This window comes from Chrysemys picta, chromosome 8, assembly GCF_011386835.1.
Source record: "Chrysemys picta bellii isolate R12L10 chromosome 8, ASM1138683v2, whole genome shotgun sequence".
NCBI lineage: Eukaryota > Metazoa > Chordata > Testudines > Emydidae > Chrysemys > Chrysemys picta.
The window spans coordinates 106,482,296-106,503,243 of record NC_088798.1 but is presented as its reverse complement, the minus strand read 5'-3'; the positions used below and the strand labels follow the sequence as shown (position 1 = coordinate 106,503,243).

Sequence of the window (20,948 nt, the reverse complement as noted above, 5' to 3'; positions counted from 1 at the left end):
TCGACACAGGGGAACGGCATTTTTCCTCGCCCCTCTACGTCCCCTCCCATCTCCGCAATACTCTGAGTCCTGGGAACAAAAAGTCAGCACTGGGAATCAAAGTGAACCCAGGTGTCCTGTGTGGCAGTGAGAAGCATGACATCTAGATCATCCCAGGAACCAAATATCCTAAGCCAGTCACTGGAAGTGAATCCCATTCAGAGAGGCAAACAGAGGGAATGTGGGGCTTGTTGCTAGATAGATCATTTATTAAAAGTGAAACTCAGGCATTTATATCTTTGACAGTACAGAATTAAAGTCTCATACACGGTGGGAGAGAACATTTTCTACATCTCAGAGAAAATTATACAGTTTCACTATAAGTTACTAGAGTTACGCTGACAGTACACCGCTATCTGACATCAGTAAAAATACAAGCTATCCAAAACATTTGGAATAAGATCAGCACAACATGTGGGAGGCTGTAAAGAAAGGGGGAATGATTGTTTTTTCTCCCAGTAAGCCTGGTACAGAGTAAAAGGATTTTTTTTTTTTAAAGTTATCCGATATGTGTCCTCTTGGTGTTCTGGCTGTGGAATGGGACAAGACAACAAATGAAAGGCAGAACACAAACCTCGCTCTTTTAAAAACAACACTGGAAATCTATTAAGTCAGAGACCCTAAGAACCTATTGCAATCTATTTTATACATCAGACCTGATTCTAAGTGAAATTCAGAATTTAAGGCAAGAGCCCTCCCATTCCATGAACACTATTTAGTTACTTTCAAACAGAGCTGTGGGTAATGGGTAACATGGAAGTGAGAGCAGGGGTTTGTTGCAGAAGTGAATGGACTATCTGGTGCCGTTAAGAGTCCTGTTTAAAACTAGAAAGCAGAAACTGCAAACTGAACTCTACCACCTCTCTTATGCTTGATAAGCTCTAGCTGACATGAAGAAACAAACAATATTCTATTGTCTCTCCATGATGGGCCCTTTAGGGAATCCACTGGGCAGTAAAATGGCTCCCACCTAAAAGTTTAATGTTCCCTCATCTCAACAGTTTAAACTTGAAAGAGAAGATGATGCTAGGGCACTGCAGGAGTAAGAATGGTTTGAAACAAAGATAGAAAAGATTTTGTTTGATTAAGTCCCCCTCCCTGACCACCTCCATTTACTTACCATCATTTCCCACTGGTATTTACATTAGAACCTACCGACAGAAGTAAAGTGCATGGCCCACCCTTTCTCCTCCCCACTACATGTGTGTTTGGCATAAAACACTCATTGCAAAATGTAACACTGTGTAGGTGACTCTTCTTTCACACACACATTTTTAAAAAGCCCATTTAGCTGGGTTTTCATTTGGACCGTGTCTTATTTGGAATTCTCTTTGCTATGCTACCTAGTCTGAACTATGTTTGCTGTGGGTTACTTTGGCTTTAGATTTCATAGCTTGTTTGGATAAGAAGCCATCCTACTGACATGTCTGACTTTCAAATGCCAGACAGGTTTTTTAGTGGAGTTTTTTGGTTGAGCTACACATCGAAAGAGCCTCCAACTTTCCTTAGAAGCACGCTTGCAGGTACCAGAGAATTAGGTAAAGTCAGGACAACCTTTATCCTCCACTTTTCTGAATCTTAGGATATGTATACACCACAGCAGTTAGAATGGCAGCTATGGTGCTGCAGCTGTGCTGTCTGTAGCACTCTAGAGTAGATGCCTCCGACGTTGACAGGAAGGGCTTTTACCACTGATGTAGGTAATTCACCTCTCGGAGAGACGGTAGCTAGACTGATGGAAAGAATTCTTCTGGTGATCTAGCTGTGTCTACAGCGGAGTTGGGGCGACTTAGCTACATTGCACAGGGCATTACATTTTTCACAGTCCTGAGCGAGATAGCTAGGTTGACCTAAATTTGTAATCAGGCTTTAATATCCAAAGATTCTAGCAAAAGAAACATTAAATATTACTGCAACAGTTTGCTCAAGATATGCAGCATTCAAGATACAGAGATGAAACTAGGCCTTGAAAGATGAACAAAGAACATCTAAGGACAAAGTGCCCTAAGTTCTTGCCCGCTTTATCAGCTGCACTTTCCAGTCATCACAATGCCACTGCCCCCAATTTAATCCTATCACAGTACACTTCAAATTCTCTTGCTTTTTCCTTCACTGAGCCGAAGGCATGAAAAAGTCAGTGATTTTTTTCTTCCCCTACAAATACTAGTGACCAGCATAGGACCACTACACAGGATGAAATTAACCCACTGAAGAAGCCTGCAGGAGGGACTCTGAGTTCCATCCTAAGGGCTTAGGGTCTGATCCAAACCCTAATGAAGTTGACAGGAGTCTTTAATTGGATTAGGTTCTTATGTGGACAGGAGGATTTCCTATAGGGCCTTCTGCACTGGATGAATTCCACCAACAGACTTGGAACAAATGATATAATACTACTACTACTAAAACGTGCCCACCATGGTTCAGTTAGATAGCACTTAAGTCCCATCTGTGAAATGCAAATTCTAAAAGTATCAAGGTAAAAACGTACACCTTGTGTGAATGAATCACGTCAATCAAAGCATTTCTGCTCTCCTGAATCTTAAACAAACCCCGAAGTGCAGAAAAATTCTGCTACCTCAGCTTTCACATCTCTGAGGCTCAAAAAATATTTGCTGTTGAGGATTTAAAAAACGTGGGACAGGATCATTAATTAGCATGCAGCATAATCAAATACACACAGTGGCATTACACAGAACAATTGCATTGTTGCGTTTCTGGTTATTAAAGTCTAAACGCTCTGAGAGCCACAGGCACTCTGAACATAGATATTGCTGCGGTATTGACGTGGGATGTCAGTTTCTAGCATGGGGAGTCACGTGAGTGACCAGTCCCTCCACCAAGACACTTGCTCTCATGATCAAGGCTTGTTACTCTAGCTGAGTTGAGAACAAGAGAATAAGGCATCTCCAAGTGTTTATAAGGCAATGGAATCCACGGGATCTGAAAAGCAAAGATTCTTCTGCTTCTTTGGTATCCCTCCTCCAACCTCTCCACCTTATAAACTCCTGCTAATGGCTGGTAAACATCTTTCCATCACACCACCTTAGAATGAGATTTTTTTTTTTAAAGTATAATTGCTTAAGTGAAACCAACAACAATCAAATTTTATATCAATCGATTAGCTCAGAAAAATGTCCTGAATCCCACCTCTGCACAAAAACATTCCAATGAATACACCTGAACAGATGGAACCTGCCACCATATTTCCTTTGTAAAGAATCTATTTGCTGCAGAGCAGCTAAAACACTGCAACCAATTATTTGCTCTTAAAACAAAACAAAACAAAAAAACCCACCACACCACATAAATTCCTTTTTTACAATTTTGGTCTGGAAGTCAGGATGAAGCATAACCTACTCATAACTTGAAGACAGATTTTTCCTTAATCACTCTCCTCCGGCTGCATGCATACAAACGCTGCAGTTAATCAGGCAGTCAGAGAAAAATACCTTCTAAGCATCTGTCCTGAATTATATAAATCAGATCAACTGACTGATACGGGGTTTTTATTTCAGCCTTCCAATAAGGAAGGGACCAGAATACTGGAGACTCTTAAACACTCAGGAAATATTGATGCAAGACATTTGCTTACCATTCCATACACTCCTTCACGGCTTGTGTCAAAGCCCCTTAGGGTATGTCTCTATTGCAATTAGACACCTGTAGGTGTCCAATTGCCCATGCCAGCTGACTCCCTAGGGACTGTTTAATTGCAGAGGTTTGGGCTCGGGCCTCACTAGGGCCCCAGCTCCAGCCCAAGCTCGAATGGCTACATGGCAATTAAACAGCTCCCTAGCCCTAGCCCCACGAGCGTGAGTCACCTGGCACGGGCCAGGTTTTTAACTGAAGGGTAGACATATCCTCTGATCTAAATAGCAAAAGGTTCTTCAAATTCATACTGAATTGGAGTCTGTGAGGACACTTGACACAATCCACATCGTTCAGAGATGCATCAGATTAAAATGGAATATCCCTAGCACTAGAATTATTTTCTGCATGACACTGGACTTATTAAAAAGGCTAAAGTTTCTTGAATATCTATTTGGAACATAAGCAAACACTTGAAAGCTCTGCAAATAAACTCAGTTTGCTTAGAGTGGTGACCTTCATTATCTTAACAGACACTTTGGGAAAGCTTAAGATTTCCAGAAGTTATTGTATGAACTGTCTGTCCTGCACAATAAGCAATACATACAATATTGAGCTGTGTCTCGTGTTTAGCTATTCAAAGCTACAGCCGGTTTCTGCATGTTCAAACCCACAACGGAAACATTCTAACCTAAGTTCTCCACTGTTCACTTTGCTGCTTGTTTGCATATATGCTCATCAAGTGGGGCTTGGCAACTCAGAACAGAATAAAAAGACTAAAGTTAAGACAGCAGGGGCGCGGCGTGGTGTTTTAAACCACAAAGATGACCTTGAATTGAATTTGAGGTCATTGGAAAATGACAGGTCACAACCGTCTTTAGGCTCCCTTTGCCAATTTTGTTTAGGCTGTGAAGATTTGTAGGAATACCTTGGCTTGAAATGACAAAAATGTGTGATTTTAACTTTACTTTTAAAATATGCAGTTACAAAGGACAACTGTGTGCCATTCCATGATCAGCATTATTCCTAGGAAACGTAATTTTAATGCTTATGAAAGGTGAGTGTTTTAACTCTCTGTCCATGCCAAAAACAGTTCAGGCCGATGCTGTTCAAATATCGCATACACTCCTGTTAGTAAACTGGTGACATATCTATTGCTCCTAGAATGGTTTATCTGAAACTGAGACTGGAAGTCAGACCAATCTGTGTGCCAGTTTTGTGATGCGGACCTGCTGAAGACCAGATTGAGAATAAAGTTACTTGTGTGACGTATACCTGATCTGACCCAGGATAAAGGCTCGTGCCATAAGCCATTGCTTCACCTATCCCCCTGAGCCTAGAATTCAAGAGACACAACAAAGACTTAAGTAAATTAATTGGGGCATTTTTAACAACATGATCAAACCAGTGAATTAATTCACAATATTTGCCTAAATGCCACATATTTCCTTAAATGCCGTAAGTCCAGAAAATGCAGATGTTCTCAAATGCTTACAACAATTCAATTAAATAATGAGTTTTTAAATAAGGTGAAGCAGATGAAAAGGTTGGCAATATCAGTTTGGTTTCCATATAATATGACGTGAGAAATCTATTTTCAAACCAATCAAATATCATTCACTGAGTGGATCTGGCGAATTGTAGCATTCATTCACAGAAGTTTGGGACTTGTAGCACTGACTCAGAAAAGGTGTTCAGGTTGTGAGCAAGCTTCAGACAGACTTCTGACCCATGCACCTTGATTCTGAATTATAACTCCACCGGTGTTCCAGTCCTGAGTCCAAGTGTGCTGCATGGTGGTTTTGTGACGTAGAATGAGGCCACTGAATTCTTTTTACTCGTCACCTAAATCACATTCAGAAGCAGGCTTCCAGAATTATTTTAACACACTGCATCAATGAACTCCAAAGCCACGGAGTCCTACTGATATCTTTAAATCTTCCTACGATCTTTATTCCTTCATTCCAATGTTGGCTTTGACTGGGAAGTAAGTCTCCTTAGGCCTGTTGGACACACGTTTTCAGATAGTCTTGACCAAGAGTTTTTAGGCATTCACACACACCGCATTTAAAAAAATTTACAATATAGTTTAACAGTCTTTATAAGCTTAAAATGCATGACACCACCTGTTCCTTCAATATCATGCTTATTCTCATCCAAAGTCCAACTCATCTTCATTCTAGTTGCTTGCTGGTTTCCGATTTCTGGTCAAGCCTGCTCTTGTTGCTCTTTACCATGTAGATGAAGTAAGCAAGTGTCTCCTTCTCGTTCACAGGGATATTTCTGAAGTGGCGGCTAATAGTCTAAACATTTAAAAAAAAAAAAAAGGCAAATTCTTGAATTAAATGCAGAAGTAAGCAGAGCTACAGTTTGGTCTTTGTTCATCCTGACATTGATTTAAGGCTGTCAAGTAAAACACACTTTTATGCAAACATGCACTGATTTGAACAGTCAGTCCTCATTTACCCCTTCACTATAGCTAGAATGTGCATATGAGCAGAGAGCGGTCTTGCTAAATCAACAATTTCAGCAGCCAATTCACAGGTGGAATTTGGAAGCCAGGAAGTCCTCCTTTCCTAGGAAAGCATTACAACAGGCTAGTTTATTAGTTAGTAGTAGAAACCACCCCCACAACCCATTCCGTGCCAAGTTTGCTTGGAGAGAGTTTCCTCACCACTCAATATTTTAAAGAAGGGTGAAGGAAAGCTATCGCCAAGCGATCCAAAAGAGGTAGAGACTTGGCAATGTAAACAATGCAGCTTCAATGGACCTTTGTCCACATTAAAACATGGTAGGGAAGCTTTCATCAAAGGAACTGAAAGGGGATACACAACAGAAAAAAAGCTAGGGCTGCTACCTCAAACTTTGGTAGAAACCCTGGACAGTTAGGTTGCTTTTCTCATCCAAAGGATAAATCTAATGAAAAAAGGGTCTTGTTGGAGCAGGATTAGGAGATGTGCTTTCCCCTATGGCGGAAACATCTCTTTCAGTACCCAACACAACTCCAGAATTGGTTTTTGATGCAGGTTGAACAATATGAATCACTCCAAGAAGACTTATGGAAGTTTGAGTTTTCCTTACGGTGGGTTAGAAGCAGATGTCTAAGAGCCTCAGGCAGAAGTGATTCAAGCATGGGAGCTGGACGAGGATCCAGCGTAGGGTCAAAGCTGCTCAAACTTCACAGGAAATCTGGGAAGTGTGTGACAATTTTAAGTTAGGCTCCCTTTAAGGTTTAACTCTGCTTGCATAATAGTTTTGCTGGGGATACTACTGTAAATGTGCTTCAGTACATAGCGCTTGCCAACAAGAGGGAGTTGAAAGACTGCTTACTAGTTAGGTAGAACACTACAAATACATGATATACCAATGAGGATCTACCTCCCACCCTTCACCTTGTTACTCCATGCCATACACTGTACAACATTATCAACATTAATTCTGTACTCTACTTTGAAAATGAGCAACAAAACATTTTACAAAGCTGCCAGAACTTTGCGTGCTGTATGGTGGTAAAAGTCCAGGGCCTGCAAGAAACACACAGTGCAATTTCTGCAGAGGTAAGGTTAACCTGATGAGAGCAGAGCTTCCCTAGGAACAAGTTCAGGGCAGGAGTGGGGATTCGGTAACATTGGCCTGAAGCAGAACTGCCTTGAACATTAGAATATCTGTTAAGGACACTACATCTATCTGCAGCACTGCTTGTATAAAAGAGCTACCCAAACTCTTGTCTCAAGTGGAGGACTGAAGGAGGAGACAGGTCTTTAATGGCTTATTAAGAGCATAAGAACGGCCACACTAGGTCAGACCAATGGTCCATCTAACCTGGTATTGGGTCTTCTGGCAGCAGCCAATGCCAGGTGCTTCAGAGGACATGAACAGAACAGGCAACCACTGAGCGATCCATCCAGTCACCTACTCCCAGCTTCTGGAAGTCAGAGGCTCGAGATACCCAGAGCATGGGGTTGTATCTCCGACCATCTTGGCTAATAGCCATTGATGGACCTACCCTCCATGAATGTACCTAATTCCTTTTTAGCCCAGTTTTACTTTTGGCCTTCATGACATCCCCGGGCAATAAGTTCCACAGGTTGACTGTGCGCTGTGTGCTTCCTTTTGTTTGTTTTAAGCCTGCTGCCTATTAATTTCGTTGGGTGACCCTTGGTTCTTGTGGTATGTGAAGGACTAAATAACACTTTCTTATTCATTTTGTCCATGTCATTCATGCTTTTAGTCCTCTATCATATCCCCTCATAGCCATCTCTTTTCCAAGCTCAAAAGTCCCAGTCTTATTAATCTCTCCTCATATCCAACCTTAATAATTTTTGTTGCCCTTCTCTGTACTTCTTCCAATTCTAATTTATCTTTTCTGAGATGGGGCAACCAGAACTACATGCAGCATTCAAAGTGTGGGAGTACCATGGAATTATATAGTGGTGTTATGATATTTTCTGTCTTATCTATCCCTTTTCTAGTGGTTCCCAACATCGTTTGCTTTTTTGACTGCCGCTGCACCCCGAGCAGATGTTTTCAGAGAACTAGCTGCAATGACTCCAAGATCTCTTTCCGGAGTGGTATGTATGTACAGTTGGGATTATGTTTTCCAATGTGCACTATCAGCACTGAATTTCATCTGCCGTTTTGTTGCCCAGTCAATCAGTTTTGTGAGATCTCTTTGTAACTCTTCACAGTCTGGTTTAGTCTTAACTATCTTGAGTAATTTTGTATTGCCTTCAAATTTTGTCATCTCTTTACCCGTTTACCCCCTTTTCCAGATAATTTATTAATACATTGAACCACACTCCTCCCAGTAGAGATCCCTGGGAGATATTGCTGTTTACCCTTCCACATTCTGAAAAGTGACCATTTATTCCTACCCTTTGTTTCCTGTCTTTTAATCAGTTACTGATCCATGTGAGGCCTTTCCCTCTTATCCCATGACTGCTTACTTTGCTTAAGAGCCTTTGTCAAAGGCTTTCTGATGATTCAAGTACACTAGTCTGGGGGAAGGGATAGCTCAGTGGTTTGAGCATTGGCCTGCTAAACCAAGGGTTGTGAGTTCAATCCTTGAGGGGGCCAGTTAGGGCTCTGGTGCAAAAAAAATAGTTGGGGATGGTTCTGCTTTGAGCACGGGGTTGGACTAGGTGACCTCCTGAGGTCCCTTCCAACCTTGATATTCTATGATTCTATATCCACTGGATCATCCTTGTCCACTCATTTGTTGATTCCCTCGAAGAATTCTAATAGATTGGTGAGGCATGATTTATTAGGTAAGCAAGGTATGTCAGGATCATGGGAGGAAAGAGAGAAGGGAAAGACTGGGTTAGTGGCTCTGCCTTAAATATGAAGAAATGCAGCCCAATTGCACTAGGCAGAGAATGGAGAAAAACTAAAACAATATGACATTTAAAATGAGTGTTAGATCATGTTGTAAGCAGTGCAGTTGTAAATGTATGTTGGTCCCAGAATATTAGAGCGACAAGGAGAGTGAGGTAATATCTTTTATTAGAGCAACTTCCATTGGCCAGAGAGAAGCTTCCAAGCCATACAGAGTTCTTCTTTGGGTGACCTGAAGAAGAACTCCATGAGGCTCAAAAGCTTTTCTCTCTCTCACCAACACAAGTTGGTCTAATAAAAGTTTACCTTGCCCTCTTTGTCTCTGTTAGAACATGTGTCAGGAGTTTGGTTTTACAGCGGTCACCAATAACTTGAAAATGGGTAAATACACAGGACAACAGGAGTCCATTTTCTGATTCTATTCACTCTGCCATCATTAATCATTCACTTTCTAATGAAACAGCAGGATGGGAAGAAAGGAGTACACACAACTACTGCAAAATGTTCCTCAGGATCCTTCTCATGGGAAGGCGAATACGCTTATAGCCTTCTGCTGGGGAAATTCACTGGAAACCAGCAGCAGAGCATCTGGTCTGTACTAGTGATGGAGTCAGTGCACCCACTAGTGTCCAGAAAATGTATGTCAGGTTGGGGGAGCAAAAAATACATTTTTTTTCCTGTTATAAAAAGCAACTCCCCACACCCTCGCTTACTTCTGCTAGCTGAGCCTTATTGAGGCCAGGCCTGGTCTGTAACTTGTAATGTCTTTTGTACCGTCGCAGCGTGTTCACTTGCAGCTGGAACAGGTCAACCTGGAAAACAGATGCAGGGTGACTGGGGTGCAGGTGTATCTGAGGAGAGTCTCTCAGACTGGCACTTACTAACTCAACAGGACTGCTCGGTCTGTATTCAGAGCCACATCTGCTTGCTTTAGGGACAAATAGAAGTCTATTTTTTATTCTTGTTAATGCTGCAGAGCTAAAACTGTCTCAGGGGAGAGAAATTCTGTTCTCGCTCATATACCACCACAGAACTGTTAGCCAATTTCCAGCTGTAAGGCCAAATTTTGCTCTCAATTACACCTCTGCATCCTCAGCAATCCTTTCACTTGTAAACGGAGTGAATCTGATAAGCAAGACATTTACATACAAAGAGTCCCCCAATGCCATTTTTACAGAGTTGTTTTTCAGAGAAGAATCACACTAAGAATTATAGAGTTCTTTGTTACACACAGAAATCGCATTCATTGCTGTTCCCCCGGTGGTTCCCACAGAGTTTAGAAACTTGTGGCGGAATACCATCTTATTACCCACTGAGCAAATGGCTCGTGTCACAAACTGTTGGGTTTCAGGGCACTGTGAAGCAATGAACTCAACCAGGGATATTTCAAAATCTAAATGCACAATTTCTACAGAGCGAGTGTGAGAAAAAACTGCACAAAGGGCAGTCAGAAAGCGTGTGCTTCAATAACCGACCAGATGAAGAGAACTTTAAATGTAAATTGCAAAACTCCCTCTTATGTTTTAAATTATGCATTGAATGTCACTTAACTTTTGTTATCTGCAGCATATGGCACAGAAATTTAATTTTGTTACTAATGTTTTTAGGAACTATGACGTCCTGCCAGCTGGATTAACTAAGCAACTTTCTAGCATGTCAGGTATGAGAAATACCACTAAAGCAAATGAGCCAGCCCAGAAGGGCTCTGTTAAGTAATTATTTCAATTTATTATTGTACCACACTTAAAAGTGTGCTCAATGCCCAAAGTACACATAATAATATCACCAGTAGATCTCAAAGCACTTTACAAAGGAGGTCAGTTTCATAACCCAATTTTACAGACGGGGAAACTGAGGAATAGAGAAATTAGATTAAATAAGATAATGTGGCTCTTGTCTTAAAGATTTTATAATTTATTTGTTTCATGGTTTGAGAAGTATTATTAAATAATGCTACACTGGGATTTAAAAAATATTGTACATATTTCAAAACTGCATAACATCTTTGAATGTTGCTTAGTTAACCCCACATGGGCTGACTCCATTACCATAGTGGAGATTCTGAAAGCTGTGACATCCCAGAATGATGTATGCTGGGTTGTGGCACCAATCAGGAATCATGCAGTAGGACTTGATGTGCATTAATTTTTTTTTGAATAGTGTATATGCTGACTACCCCCTTACTTGTTGTTTAGGCATTCTCTGTTAGAACTGGATGAAATTTTTCAACTGAATAATAAATTTGCTGAAAAATGTAGTCTCAGGGCAAATGAAACTATTCACGGTTTTTGGTCAAATTCAGTGAATTTTTTTAAAAAAAGTAAAAGTTTTGTTTTGAAATTTGGATAGATTTGTTTTTTTAAAAAGCACTAAACATAAAAGCAAATTAGTTTAGGGTCTAATGAAACATTCTGTTTGACCCCAAACCAATTCTTTTAATTTTTGTTTTGGCAAGAAAAAAACAACAAACATTTCTGTTCAAAACAAAATTAGTTTTTATTTATTTATTTCGCTGGGTTGGCCACTGAATTGAAAAAAATCAATTATTTTCTCAGTTCTACTCCCTGCATATAAAATTGTAGGCTTGGACTTCTTTTCCACAAATCTTTGCAATTCCCCTTTTATAGAAAGTTCTACGTGGACACGTATTTAGAAGAAATCTAAGAAAGCCAGGAACTGGGTCATCCCAGGATGATGAAAGAAAATGGAATATGCTCACGAAACAAAATCAGAATAATCTCGCTCAATATAAAAATTATTCCTGAAGATACTGTTACTTCCATAAAACTTTAGACAAAGTTTCAATTTTGGTGAAAGAAAGACAGTCTTCACAGCTGTATGAAAGTGCTCAAATGTCCCTATTTCATAGATTTGAAAGGACGTTCGCCTTTCCCCCCAAGACAATAAGGTTCATGAAATTTGAACACAGCAGACATTGGCAATAGCAACCAACATCCGCTTGTGTAAGACACTTACCTCTGGGACATCCATCTCATGCTCAGGAGAGTCTCCTCCATCATCACTAGTTTTCCTCTTCCTTTTGTTTCGCACACTCTGAATGAAATTCTTGTGGAAATCACAAATGTACAGGTGCCTTACCTAAGAGTAAAAAGTGGGGAAAAAGCAATCAGAGTAGTTATTGTATAAAAAAAACAAAAAACACCTGTATGAGAGTATGATCAATTATAACGAAACAATACACAGTGCTAACGAGGCCAATTAAGGTGGAAGTGGCCTATTTTCAACAGTTGATTACTTTTGTAGTGCTAACGAGGCCAATGCAATATAGGTGGACCTTAACTGAATTGGCCTCGTTAGCACTGACCCCCCACTTGGTAAGGCAATTCCCATCTTTTCATATATATATGAAAAGTGTGTGTGTATGTGTATATATATATATATATATACACACATACACACACACTGCTTACTGTATGTTCCACTCCATGCATCTGATGAAGTGGGTTTTAGCCCACGAAAGCTTATGCCCAAATAAATGTGTTAGTCTCTAAGGTGCCACAAGGACACCTTGTTCTTTTTGCTAATACAGACTGACACGGCTACCACTCTGAAACTTTTAAATAGAAATTTTCTCCATAAAGATGATGGCTGCTGAGCTCAGATGTATCCTTCACCCAGTGAGGGTCTCATTTATAGGTTGACTGACAGATGTCACTTAACATTATCACTAATTGGCTGGCAGCAGATAAGCCTCCTGGATGGCAACCAATAAAAAAAGTTTTCAATTTTTTTCATTTAAAAACTGATTGTGTCAACTGTTCAGTCTGATGTGACAGTTTTTAAATTATAGCTTCATGGGAACAGTTTGAAGCTTTACTAGTGTAAATACCTCCCCTCCAGTTGGGATCTGTGGAATTAAAGCTATCTCTTTAGTAATGACAGCATTCACAAGTACCTAACAGTGCTGAAGTGGTACTACTGCCTCCAAAACTAAGAGAAAGTGGTCTTTTCTCTATCCTTCCGCACAACATGCTCACCGGAATGCAGGATGCTTCTCCCCTACCATGTACCATCAAGTCCTTTTAAATCTCACTACTTTACTAGCTCTACTTCTCACTTAATCACCAGTTGATCTCTCTCTCTCTCTCCTTCCAGACCTTTTCTCTGTCCTCTACTTCTTTTACGACATTGGGTAGTTATATTATTTAAATCTGTAAAATCGTTTGGAATCAAGCCTGCAAAATAAAGCGTCACATTAGGTATACCATATACACAGATCACTACAATTCCTATTCCTTTGAGAGAGGGAAAGAACCCTAGCATCGTCAATCCGGTGGCTTCCATAAACACAACTTGCAGTGTTCAACGCACGATGTCTCTCTTCAGTTTGGTCCCAACCGCCATGCAATGACAGGTATGACTGCAGGCTGGTACCAAACTGTTGCGTAAGCTCCTGTGCCCAGTAAAGCAGGTGCTGGGCTCCACCCCAGAAGAGACCACACTGCAGGGGCCCAGGAAGTTGGCAGCGCACTGCAGACGCCTTCGGGTTATAGAAAGGCAAGGCTGCGACAGGATTCACAGTCGGGCTGCAACTCACACTTTTGTCAATGTCCAACTTGAGCTTCTTCTGGGAGATGCTCTTCTGGACCCTCTTGCTGAAGGAGGCATTGCCGGCCGGGCGGACACAGCGGTCCCCGTCATCAATCAGGCAGCAGCTCTGGCCGTAAAAGGGGGCAGCGGGGGGCCCATCCCGGCTGTCCTCCTCGGTGCTGAAGCCATTCATCGCCCAGCCCAGCCAGGAAAGGGATGGCAGGGAGGGAGATACCCGATGCCTCCCAACGGCTGAGACTGTGATCCCGGCAATGAGAGCGCCTCTAACACCCAGCGCCCCCCCCCTCCGTGGGGCCCCTAGAAACTCCCGGCAGCGTCCCAGCCCCCCGTCCCTGGGGGCCCCTGGAAACTCCCAGCACGGTCCCAGCTCCCGGGGCCCCTAGAAACTCCCAGCACGGTCCCAGCTCCCGGGGCCCCTAGAAACTCCCAGCCCCCCGTCCCTGGGGGCCCCTAGAAACTCCAAGCACGGTCCCAGCTCCCGGGGCCCCTAGAAACTCCAAGCACGGTCCCAGCTCCCGGGGCCCCTAGAAACTCCCAGCACGGTCCCCCGGGGCCTCTAGAAACTCCCGGCACGGTCCCAGCTCCCGGGGCCCCTAGAAACTCCCGGCAGCGTCCCAGCCCCCCCTACGGAGGCCCCTAGAAACTGCCGACAGGTCCCAGCTCCCGGGAGCCCTAGACACAGCGGGCAGCGCCCCCCACCCCTTACCCCAGGGGCCCCTAGAAACACCCGGCAGCGCCCCGGGGCCCCTAGAAACTACCGCCTGCCCCCCGTGAAGGTCCCTGACACCCCCGGCAGCGCCCCGGGCCCAGCCGGGCGAGGAGCCGGCGAGCGCCCCCTGGCTCCCCGGCCGGCTGCCGGAGGCGGCGCTGCCGCAGAGCGGAGGCCAGGCCCGAAGCGCCGCCACCGCCGGGACCCCGCACACAAAAAACCTGCCCGCCCCGCCTCCTCGGCAGAGGAAGTACCGCCCCCGCGCCCGCATTGGCCGGCGGCGCCCCGGGGGCGGGGTTACGGCCCCGCTAGCGCACCCCATTGGCCGAGGTGGCTGCCCGTCCCCGGCGCTTCGCCGCTTCCGGCGGAGGCGAAGGAGGGGGGTTTGAAGGGGGGCCGGGACGCCCCGTTCTGCGGGCAGCGGACGGGCCAGACCCGGGAGCCCGGGCAGGAGACAGGCCTCGGGCACCGTCCCCCGGCACCGGGCACCCCAGGGCTGGATGACTGCCCCCAGCCCCCCCCTCAGACCGGGGCGCTCCCCCCCGGACCCCTCTTAGGAAGAAGGCACAGCCTGGGGGTGCCCACCGTGCACAGGGGGGGGGGGACACAATTACACCAGAGCCCCGAGCTCAGACCCCCACCGTGCACACGGGAGGGGGTGTGCACAATTACACCAGAGCCCCGAGCTCAGACCCCCACCGTGCACAACGGGGGGGGGGCACAATTACACCAGAGCCCCGAGCTCAGGCCCCCACCGTGCACAACGGGGGGGGGGCACAATTACACCAGAGCCCCGAGCTCAGGCCCCCACCGTGCACAACGGGGGGGGCACAATTACACCAGAGCCCCGAGCTCAGACCCGCACCGCGTCTAACGGGGGTGGGGGGGGCAGAGCAAACATGATGTACCCGCCCCCCCTTCTCTCGGGGGCCTGTATAACGCTGCAGCGCCCGGTGACCGGGCTGAGGGTGACGCTAAACGCCTCGATGTCCCCAGCCCCATAGCACGGGACAGCATCAAGAGGGACCCCACGTAGCTACATGCCCTGGAGCAGGGCAGCCTCGATCCTGACCTGTCTGACTGGGGACATCACTCTCACCCCACCCTGGACCTGCCCCACTGGGTCAGACAGCTGAGAAGCAGCCAGAGCTATCACCTCCCACTTACTTCTGGAAGGAACGAGGCTCAGCGGGAGTATTAGATTCAGGTATGTTTAGGGGAAAAGAGAAGATTGGTTGTAATCTGCATCCCCCTACTTGCCTTCATACCCTCCCACAAACGTGAACTGGAAGCTGCCTGACACGTTAGTGGCAGCTTTCTCCAGGCATGGCTTCCACAAACGGTCCAACCCCCCAATAGCAAATTACAAGGATTACGCACGACTTCCAGGGCATGCACCATTACACATGGTCCTCATGCAGTTTGTTTATAGCTGCTGCTGGAGAGGAGGGAATGGAAGCCCCTGAGCCAGCCTCTTTAAATAATTCAAAATCTTAATTAACTAAGTACATTAGATCATCATAAGAATGGCCCTACTGGGTCAGATCAAAGGTTCATTTGGCCAGTACCCTGTTTTGGGACTGGCCAATGCCAGGTGCTTCAGAAGGAATGATCAAGTGATCTATCCCCTGTTCCCCATTCCTAGTTTCTGGGAAACAGAGGCTAGGAACACTTCAGAGCATGGTTTTGCATGCAAGTAACAAGCTAAACTACCTCAGATTGTTTTTCTCCCAGATTCCTCATCCCTTCCTAATTTGGTTTGAATCTTCCCTTTCCTCCATACTGCTCTTTTATTCAAGAGCCAGCCTACATTTGCAGAATAAATTTTTCACTCATCTAACACATACAGACCAGGATTTTCTCCAAAGCCCTGTGCAATGCTCTCCTTATGTTGAATCTGAGTTAAAACAGAAGCATTACAGGAGGAGGTTAGCTGTATCCTTACTTGTCATTTTTATTTCTCTTAATGGTGTGAACATTGCTCTTGGATCCATTCTGCCACAATGGAGATAGTAGCTTAGATTTTTCCTCACTTCCCTCCTTTGAGTTTACACTCATGCTGCACCACCACACTCTGATTCCCAGGACTCCCAAAACTGAAATGACATAAACCAGGTAGAAAACATCACCTCCAGTGTAGATAATAGGATTAACAGAATTAAAGGTATAACCACCTACAAACTTAATTTTACCAAGAACATCTGGACATATACTGGGGCTTTGTCCAGACCAGTGCATGCCCTTCCCACTATGAGAACTAGAAATTTCAGGTTAAGAAATCTACTTTTTCCTCATCCACTGGTCTGGATGGTACTCACGGGAAACAGCAAACAGTAAGGGCTGGTTCCTAGGTCAGTCTCACTCTGGGAGAAATGAAAATGAAAAAGTTACATTTATTTACTTTTCAGAGCGTTAATTTGACTTGCATGTTTAGGTTAGATAACGGGTAGGCGCGACATCAGTCTTGCATGCTGTGAAGGAAAGCAAACCTCAGGGGCACACATACTCTAGAGTTTTTAAACTTCCAGTCAGTTGACTGCCAATTAACTCAAGATAGCTGACATGTTTGTAAAAACTACTCTGGACTCACTCCCCAAATTTTTGTTCCTGGTTACAAAGGTTGCGGTTTACTCTAGGGATCAGCCTACGTAATAATTTATAGGGAAGACAGGCTCCTAGTGGCTGCATTGGAAAACTCACTGTACATCTCTGCTCAAGCTCAGAGGAGTCCTTTGCAGATACCAATACTAAAGAGGCTTTTCTTGTTTAATTAAGCATCACAGTGGGTGCAGTTATTGGACTATGGAAGAGATGTTTTCTGAAGTACTTTTGCTCCCAAGCAATTTTGCTCACGCTTTATTTTTAAAGTAATCTTTTTAGCACCAAAATCGCCCTAGGTTAGGGACAGCTACTAAGCTAAAAGAGGATTTCTGTGAACTGATGCAAGTTTGTACATGCAAAAAACACCCCCTTAATTCTTTCTTCAGACCGAAAGATTCTAAAGCAGGGATCAGCTGTCTTAGAATCTTGAAATCATGGATTAAAGAATGAATAGGCTTTAATCCAAGTTGTCGGAGTTGCACACAAAAATGTTCCAAGTAAACTCAATCTGCTCAAGGCTCCTGTTTTGGTTTATCAGATCTGACTGTTTCATGGTATTCTCCTAGGCATAGGAAAAGGCATAACATATTATAGTCTCTGGGTACCCAAGGGGAAGATGGGGGTCTTAAAATACAGGCTCAGGCCAACTTTCCATTCCCAGCCTTGGAGATATTACAGATACCCCCCCTTAGAGAGTAACTGATACCAACAGGTCAGAGCCCATTTCTCATATTCCTCTTTAACAGATGTGCAAATGCCTCCCCAACCCACCCCTGCTCCCCTCCATTGCTGGCAAACAGCCACCAAGCAATTCCTACCAGTCTCTCCTGGAAGATACAAGAACTATCAGACCATTGACTTTTCCCAGGGTTCTGAGGCACTTTGCCACCACTAGCCCTTAGCATGAAACAGCGGTGTGTGCTATGGATCAGCTACCTGAACCCACCAGCCTCTGGCAACACAAGCACTGCCTTTCAGGCCTCTGCAGGACTCGTTCTCTCTGTACCGGCTAGCAATGGGCACACACCAACCCACAAGTTTTCTGGGCAGCCCTCTGGGGTGCCCAGCCCGCTCCATTGACCTCTCTCAGAATTCTCAGATCTGCTATTCCCAAAGGAACAGTATTCACCAGCTTGCAAGATTCAACTCAGGATCACCACTCTACTCAACACACAGTATTGAGATCTAGATATTTAGATATAGTGGAAAGAAGAATACGTTTATTATCAAGGAACAGAGATTCAAGTGAAAGAGAGTAAGAATATTGGAAACAAATAGTTACATATAAAGTAAAATCATAATATGTTTTCTAAAGCCTAAACTTAACTAACAAGGCATTCCCCACCCCCTACAAGATAGCTTACCTCAGGTCTTTTTTCCTGTGTTTTCAACCAGTTTGGCTGAGATCCCTTCTCATACAATCAAGTCCCTTGGAGGCTTGTCTTCACAAATGGAAGGAACAACGGGGGGAGGGGGAGTTCATCTGCACCCTAGGTATAGTTTCCAAGTTTCATTGTAAAAAGTGACAGAGTCCTGTGGCACCTTATAGACTAACAGACATATTGGAGCATAAGCTTTTGTGGGTCTGACGAAGTGGGTATTCACCCACGACAGCTTATGCTCCAATACATCTGTTAGTCTAGAAGGTGCCACAGGACCCTCTGTCGCTTTTTACAGATCCAGACTAACACGGCGACCCCTCTGATACATAAGTTTCATTGTCTTACTCTTAAACGAGCTAACCGCTGCTGGTTTTATTTTCCCTGCCATCTCCGCAATCTATTGATCACCATTTTGCTCAGACTGTAAATGGGCGTCTGTTGTGAAGCACACAGTACTTCATTTTCAGATGTCCAGCCAGAGTGAGAAGCATCTCTTCCCCCCTGCCTGTCACCTTTTGGTGCCCTGTCTTAACTCAGACCCAGAGAAAATAATTTTTAGTATATCTACATGTAACTCTACACATTTTCCTGTACATACATCTCACAAGGATTATGATGACCAGTGTGACACAGGCTTTCACTAGAAACCTTACATAACATTCTTGGGCAGACTAGTAGGTAGATGCCAAACCAGAGCGTCTCTGTAACCCTTATACACTCCTGTGCCCTCTGCCAGTTGGCATCAAGACAAGGCATGGGTCAATGACTTCATATCCTTTGGAGACCAAAGCTGGTGCAGAATGATGCAGCTCATATACTGAGTGGGGCAACTTGCTGGAATTACATGACACCAGAGCTCTGGGATGTCCATTGGCTGCATGTTGATCTCTGGGTAGGGTTTAAAGGGTTTGTCAAAGTTAGTAACACCCATATGGCCTGGTACCTGTGTAGTACCTGAAAGACCACTTGTCCCCTGCAACAAATGCCCCTGATCCTCATTATTAAAGAGAGGGGTCTGGGCAGGTGGTTCTCCTGTGTACGGCCTAGAGGCAAGGGCTTTTCTGGTATTTTTTCTTTTCTATTACTAGCTGGCTGAGGAAAGCTTATTCTATTACATGGTTGCTGGCTGGCAGAGAATACTCCTGTTCTTGCTGCCAAAACAGAGAGCAGACCATATGGGACAGATGATGAAGGAGCAAGCAGTGGACAGAGGGAATGTCATCACAAGAGCCTGGATTGTTTCCTCATCTCCCTCTGCTGGCCAGAGGATATAGAACCTGCTGTGTGCACGGGCATAGGAGGCTGTTGGAGAAAGAGGTTCAGTCAGTGCTAGGCACATGTTACTTTTCCTTTTGCCTTGGTGAGACAATATGAAATGTTTGTTTCACGTGCTGACCCTCAGCACTTGCTGGGGAAAGAAGTGTTCTTGCTGTCTCTGTCTTTGCTAAATTAAATGTTAAGTACCTGCAAATGCAATGCTCTATTGATTGAAAATCTATCTGGAAAAAGCACGGTGGCCTTGTACAATTACAGTACGCGCCAGCATATTTATCTTCATGAGCGGTGTCACTCTGCGAGGCTAAAACTAGCTGGCTGTAAAATACCTGGCTTAATGGAGATATCCATCCTTTATTGGGTTCACAGCACTAGCCTGATCTAACAGCTCCTTGTGCAAACAGCAATGAGGTGAGAAATGATGTTGCATAAACCTATCAGAATGGAGGCAGCTTAGCGCCTTTGGAGATGTAATTATTGTCTTCTCATCCAAGCCTCCCTATCTGCACAGAGCTCTGACTGGGACACTTTCATTTAGATGCTGACTAATGGCCAAAAAGATATGCCTGCCACACAGCTGCCTTCCTTGAGAACTCATTGTTTTAATGCACTCACTCAAAATCCTTGGGACACCCACTCTGCTTTTCTGAGGTGCTTTCCTGTCTGAAGGCATGTCTACACGGCAGGCGGAAACCCACGGCAGACAGGGGGCTGAGGCTACGGCGCTAAAAATAGCTGTGTAGTCTTTGGGGCAAGGACTCTGAAGCCTAATGAGGGGGCTGGGCTTCAGAGCCTGAGCGTCTACACAGCTGTTTTCAGTGCTGTAGCGTGATCCTGAGTCAACAGACCCAGGCTCTGAGACTTGCTGCTGCGGGTTTCTGCTTGCTGTATAGACGTACTCAGGGTTTGCTAGGCAGGGCCTCACATCCTGCTCACTGTCATCAGGGGAAGAGCCCCTTTGACCTCAGTCCTGTCCCAAGATCTTTCCAGTTTCCACTTCCAGGAGACAAATTCAGGGCTTGTGCTGGGAGAAACAGGCTTTGAAGAGCGGGATAACAAAAAGGGGGTATTGCATTCTCACCAGCCCCACTCACCCCACCCCCAGTTGCAGCAGTCCCTACTCTCCAGGCCTGGGCTCAGTTCTAGCACATTGTTAAACTTATTGAAAACTCAACAGCGTTGCGGAGAACCTGTCTGCTGCCACCTTGTGCCTGCACTTCCATTCCTTTCTGGAGGACGGTAAGATACTTCAGTTTCCATACTGGATCTCTTCTGGACTCTCTCTAGAACCTCTCTCCATCTGTGATAATCTATTACTGTGGGAAATCACCACCACACATTGCTTTTATTGCCCAAAGAGGAAACGAAAACAGGCCCCATGGCCACAAAGCATTTGTTATAACAAGCAAATAAATCTCGTGTGGATCTGTTCTGGAACCCAAGTGTCA

At 44.5% G+C, this 20,948-nt stretch overlaps 1 protein-coding gene and 1 long non-coding RNA gene across 3 annotated transcripts; one reads left to right on the top strand and one right to left on the bottom strand.

Moving 5' to 3' along the window:
• Positions 1–230: 230 nt before the first annotated feature.
• SAP30L (SAP30 like) lies at positions 231–14,453 on the bottom strand. 2 transcript variants are annotated; one of them, XM_005300026.5, is made up of 4 exons: positions 13,520–14,239; positions 11,938–12,060; positions 9,675–9,773; positions 231–5,930 (listed from the first exon to the last, which is right to left on the bottom strand). In XM_005300026.5, the coding sequence occupies exons 1-4, from the start codon at positions 13,703–13,705 to the stop codon at positions 5,802–5,804; spliced, it is 537 nt and encodes a 178-aa protein (XP_005300083.1). In that variant the 5' UTR covers positions 13,706–14,239; the 3' UTR covers positions 231–5,801. The 2 variants fall into 2 exon arrangements, with proteins under 2 accessions (XP_005300083.1, XP_005300084.1); XM_005300027.5 differs by lacking the exon at positions 9,675–9,773 and having other exon boundaries at positions 13,520–14,453.
• A 23-nt stretch (positions 14,454–14,476) lies between these two features.
• Positions 14,477–20,948, top strand: LOC122173785 (uncharacterized). The gene is made up of 2 exons (XR_006174600.2): positions 14,477–15,449; positions 19,314–20,948. It is a non-coding gene; the product is annotated as an uncharacterized LOC122173785 (long non-coding RNA).

Coding starts and splice junctions, on each gene's coding strand:
- SAP30L (XM_005300026.5), bottom strand. CDS start 13,705: ATGAATGGCTTCAGCACCGAGGAGGACAGCCGGGATGGGCCCCCCGCT. Junction 9,774..11,937: donor ATGAGATGGATGTCCCAGAG/GTAAGTGTCTTA, acceptor TCTGTTTTCCAG/GTTGACCTGTTCCAGCTGCA. Junction 5,931..9,674: donor ATAAGGCTCAGCTAGCAGAA/GTAAGCGAGGGT, acceptor TTAAATGTTTAG/ACTATTAGCCGCCACTTCAG.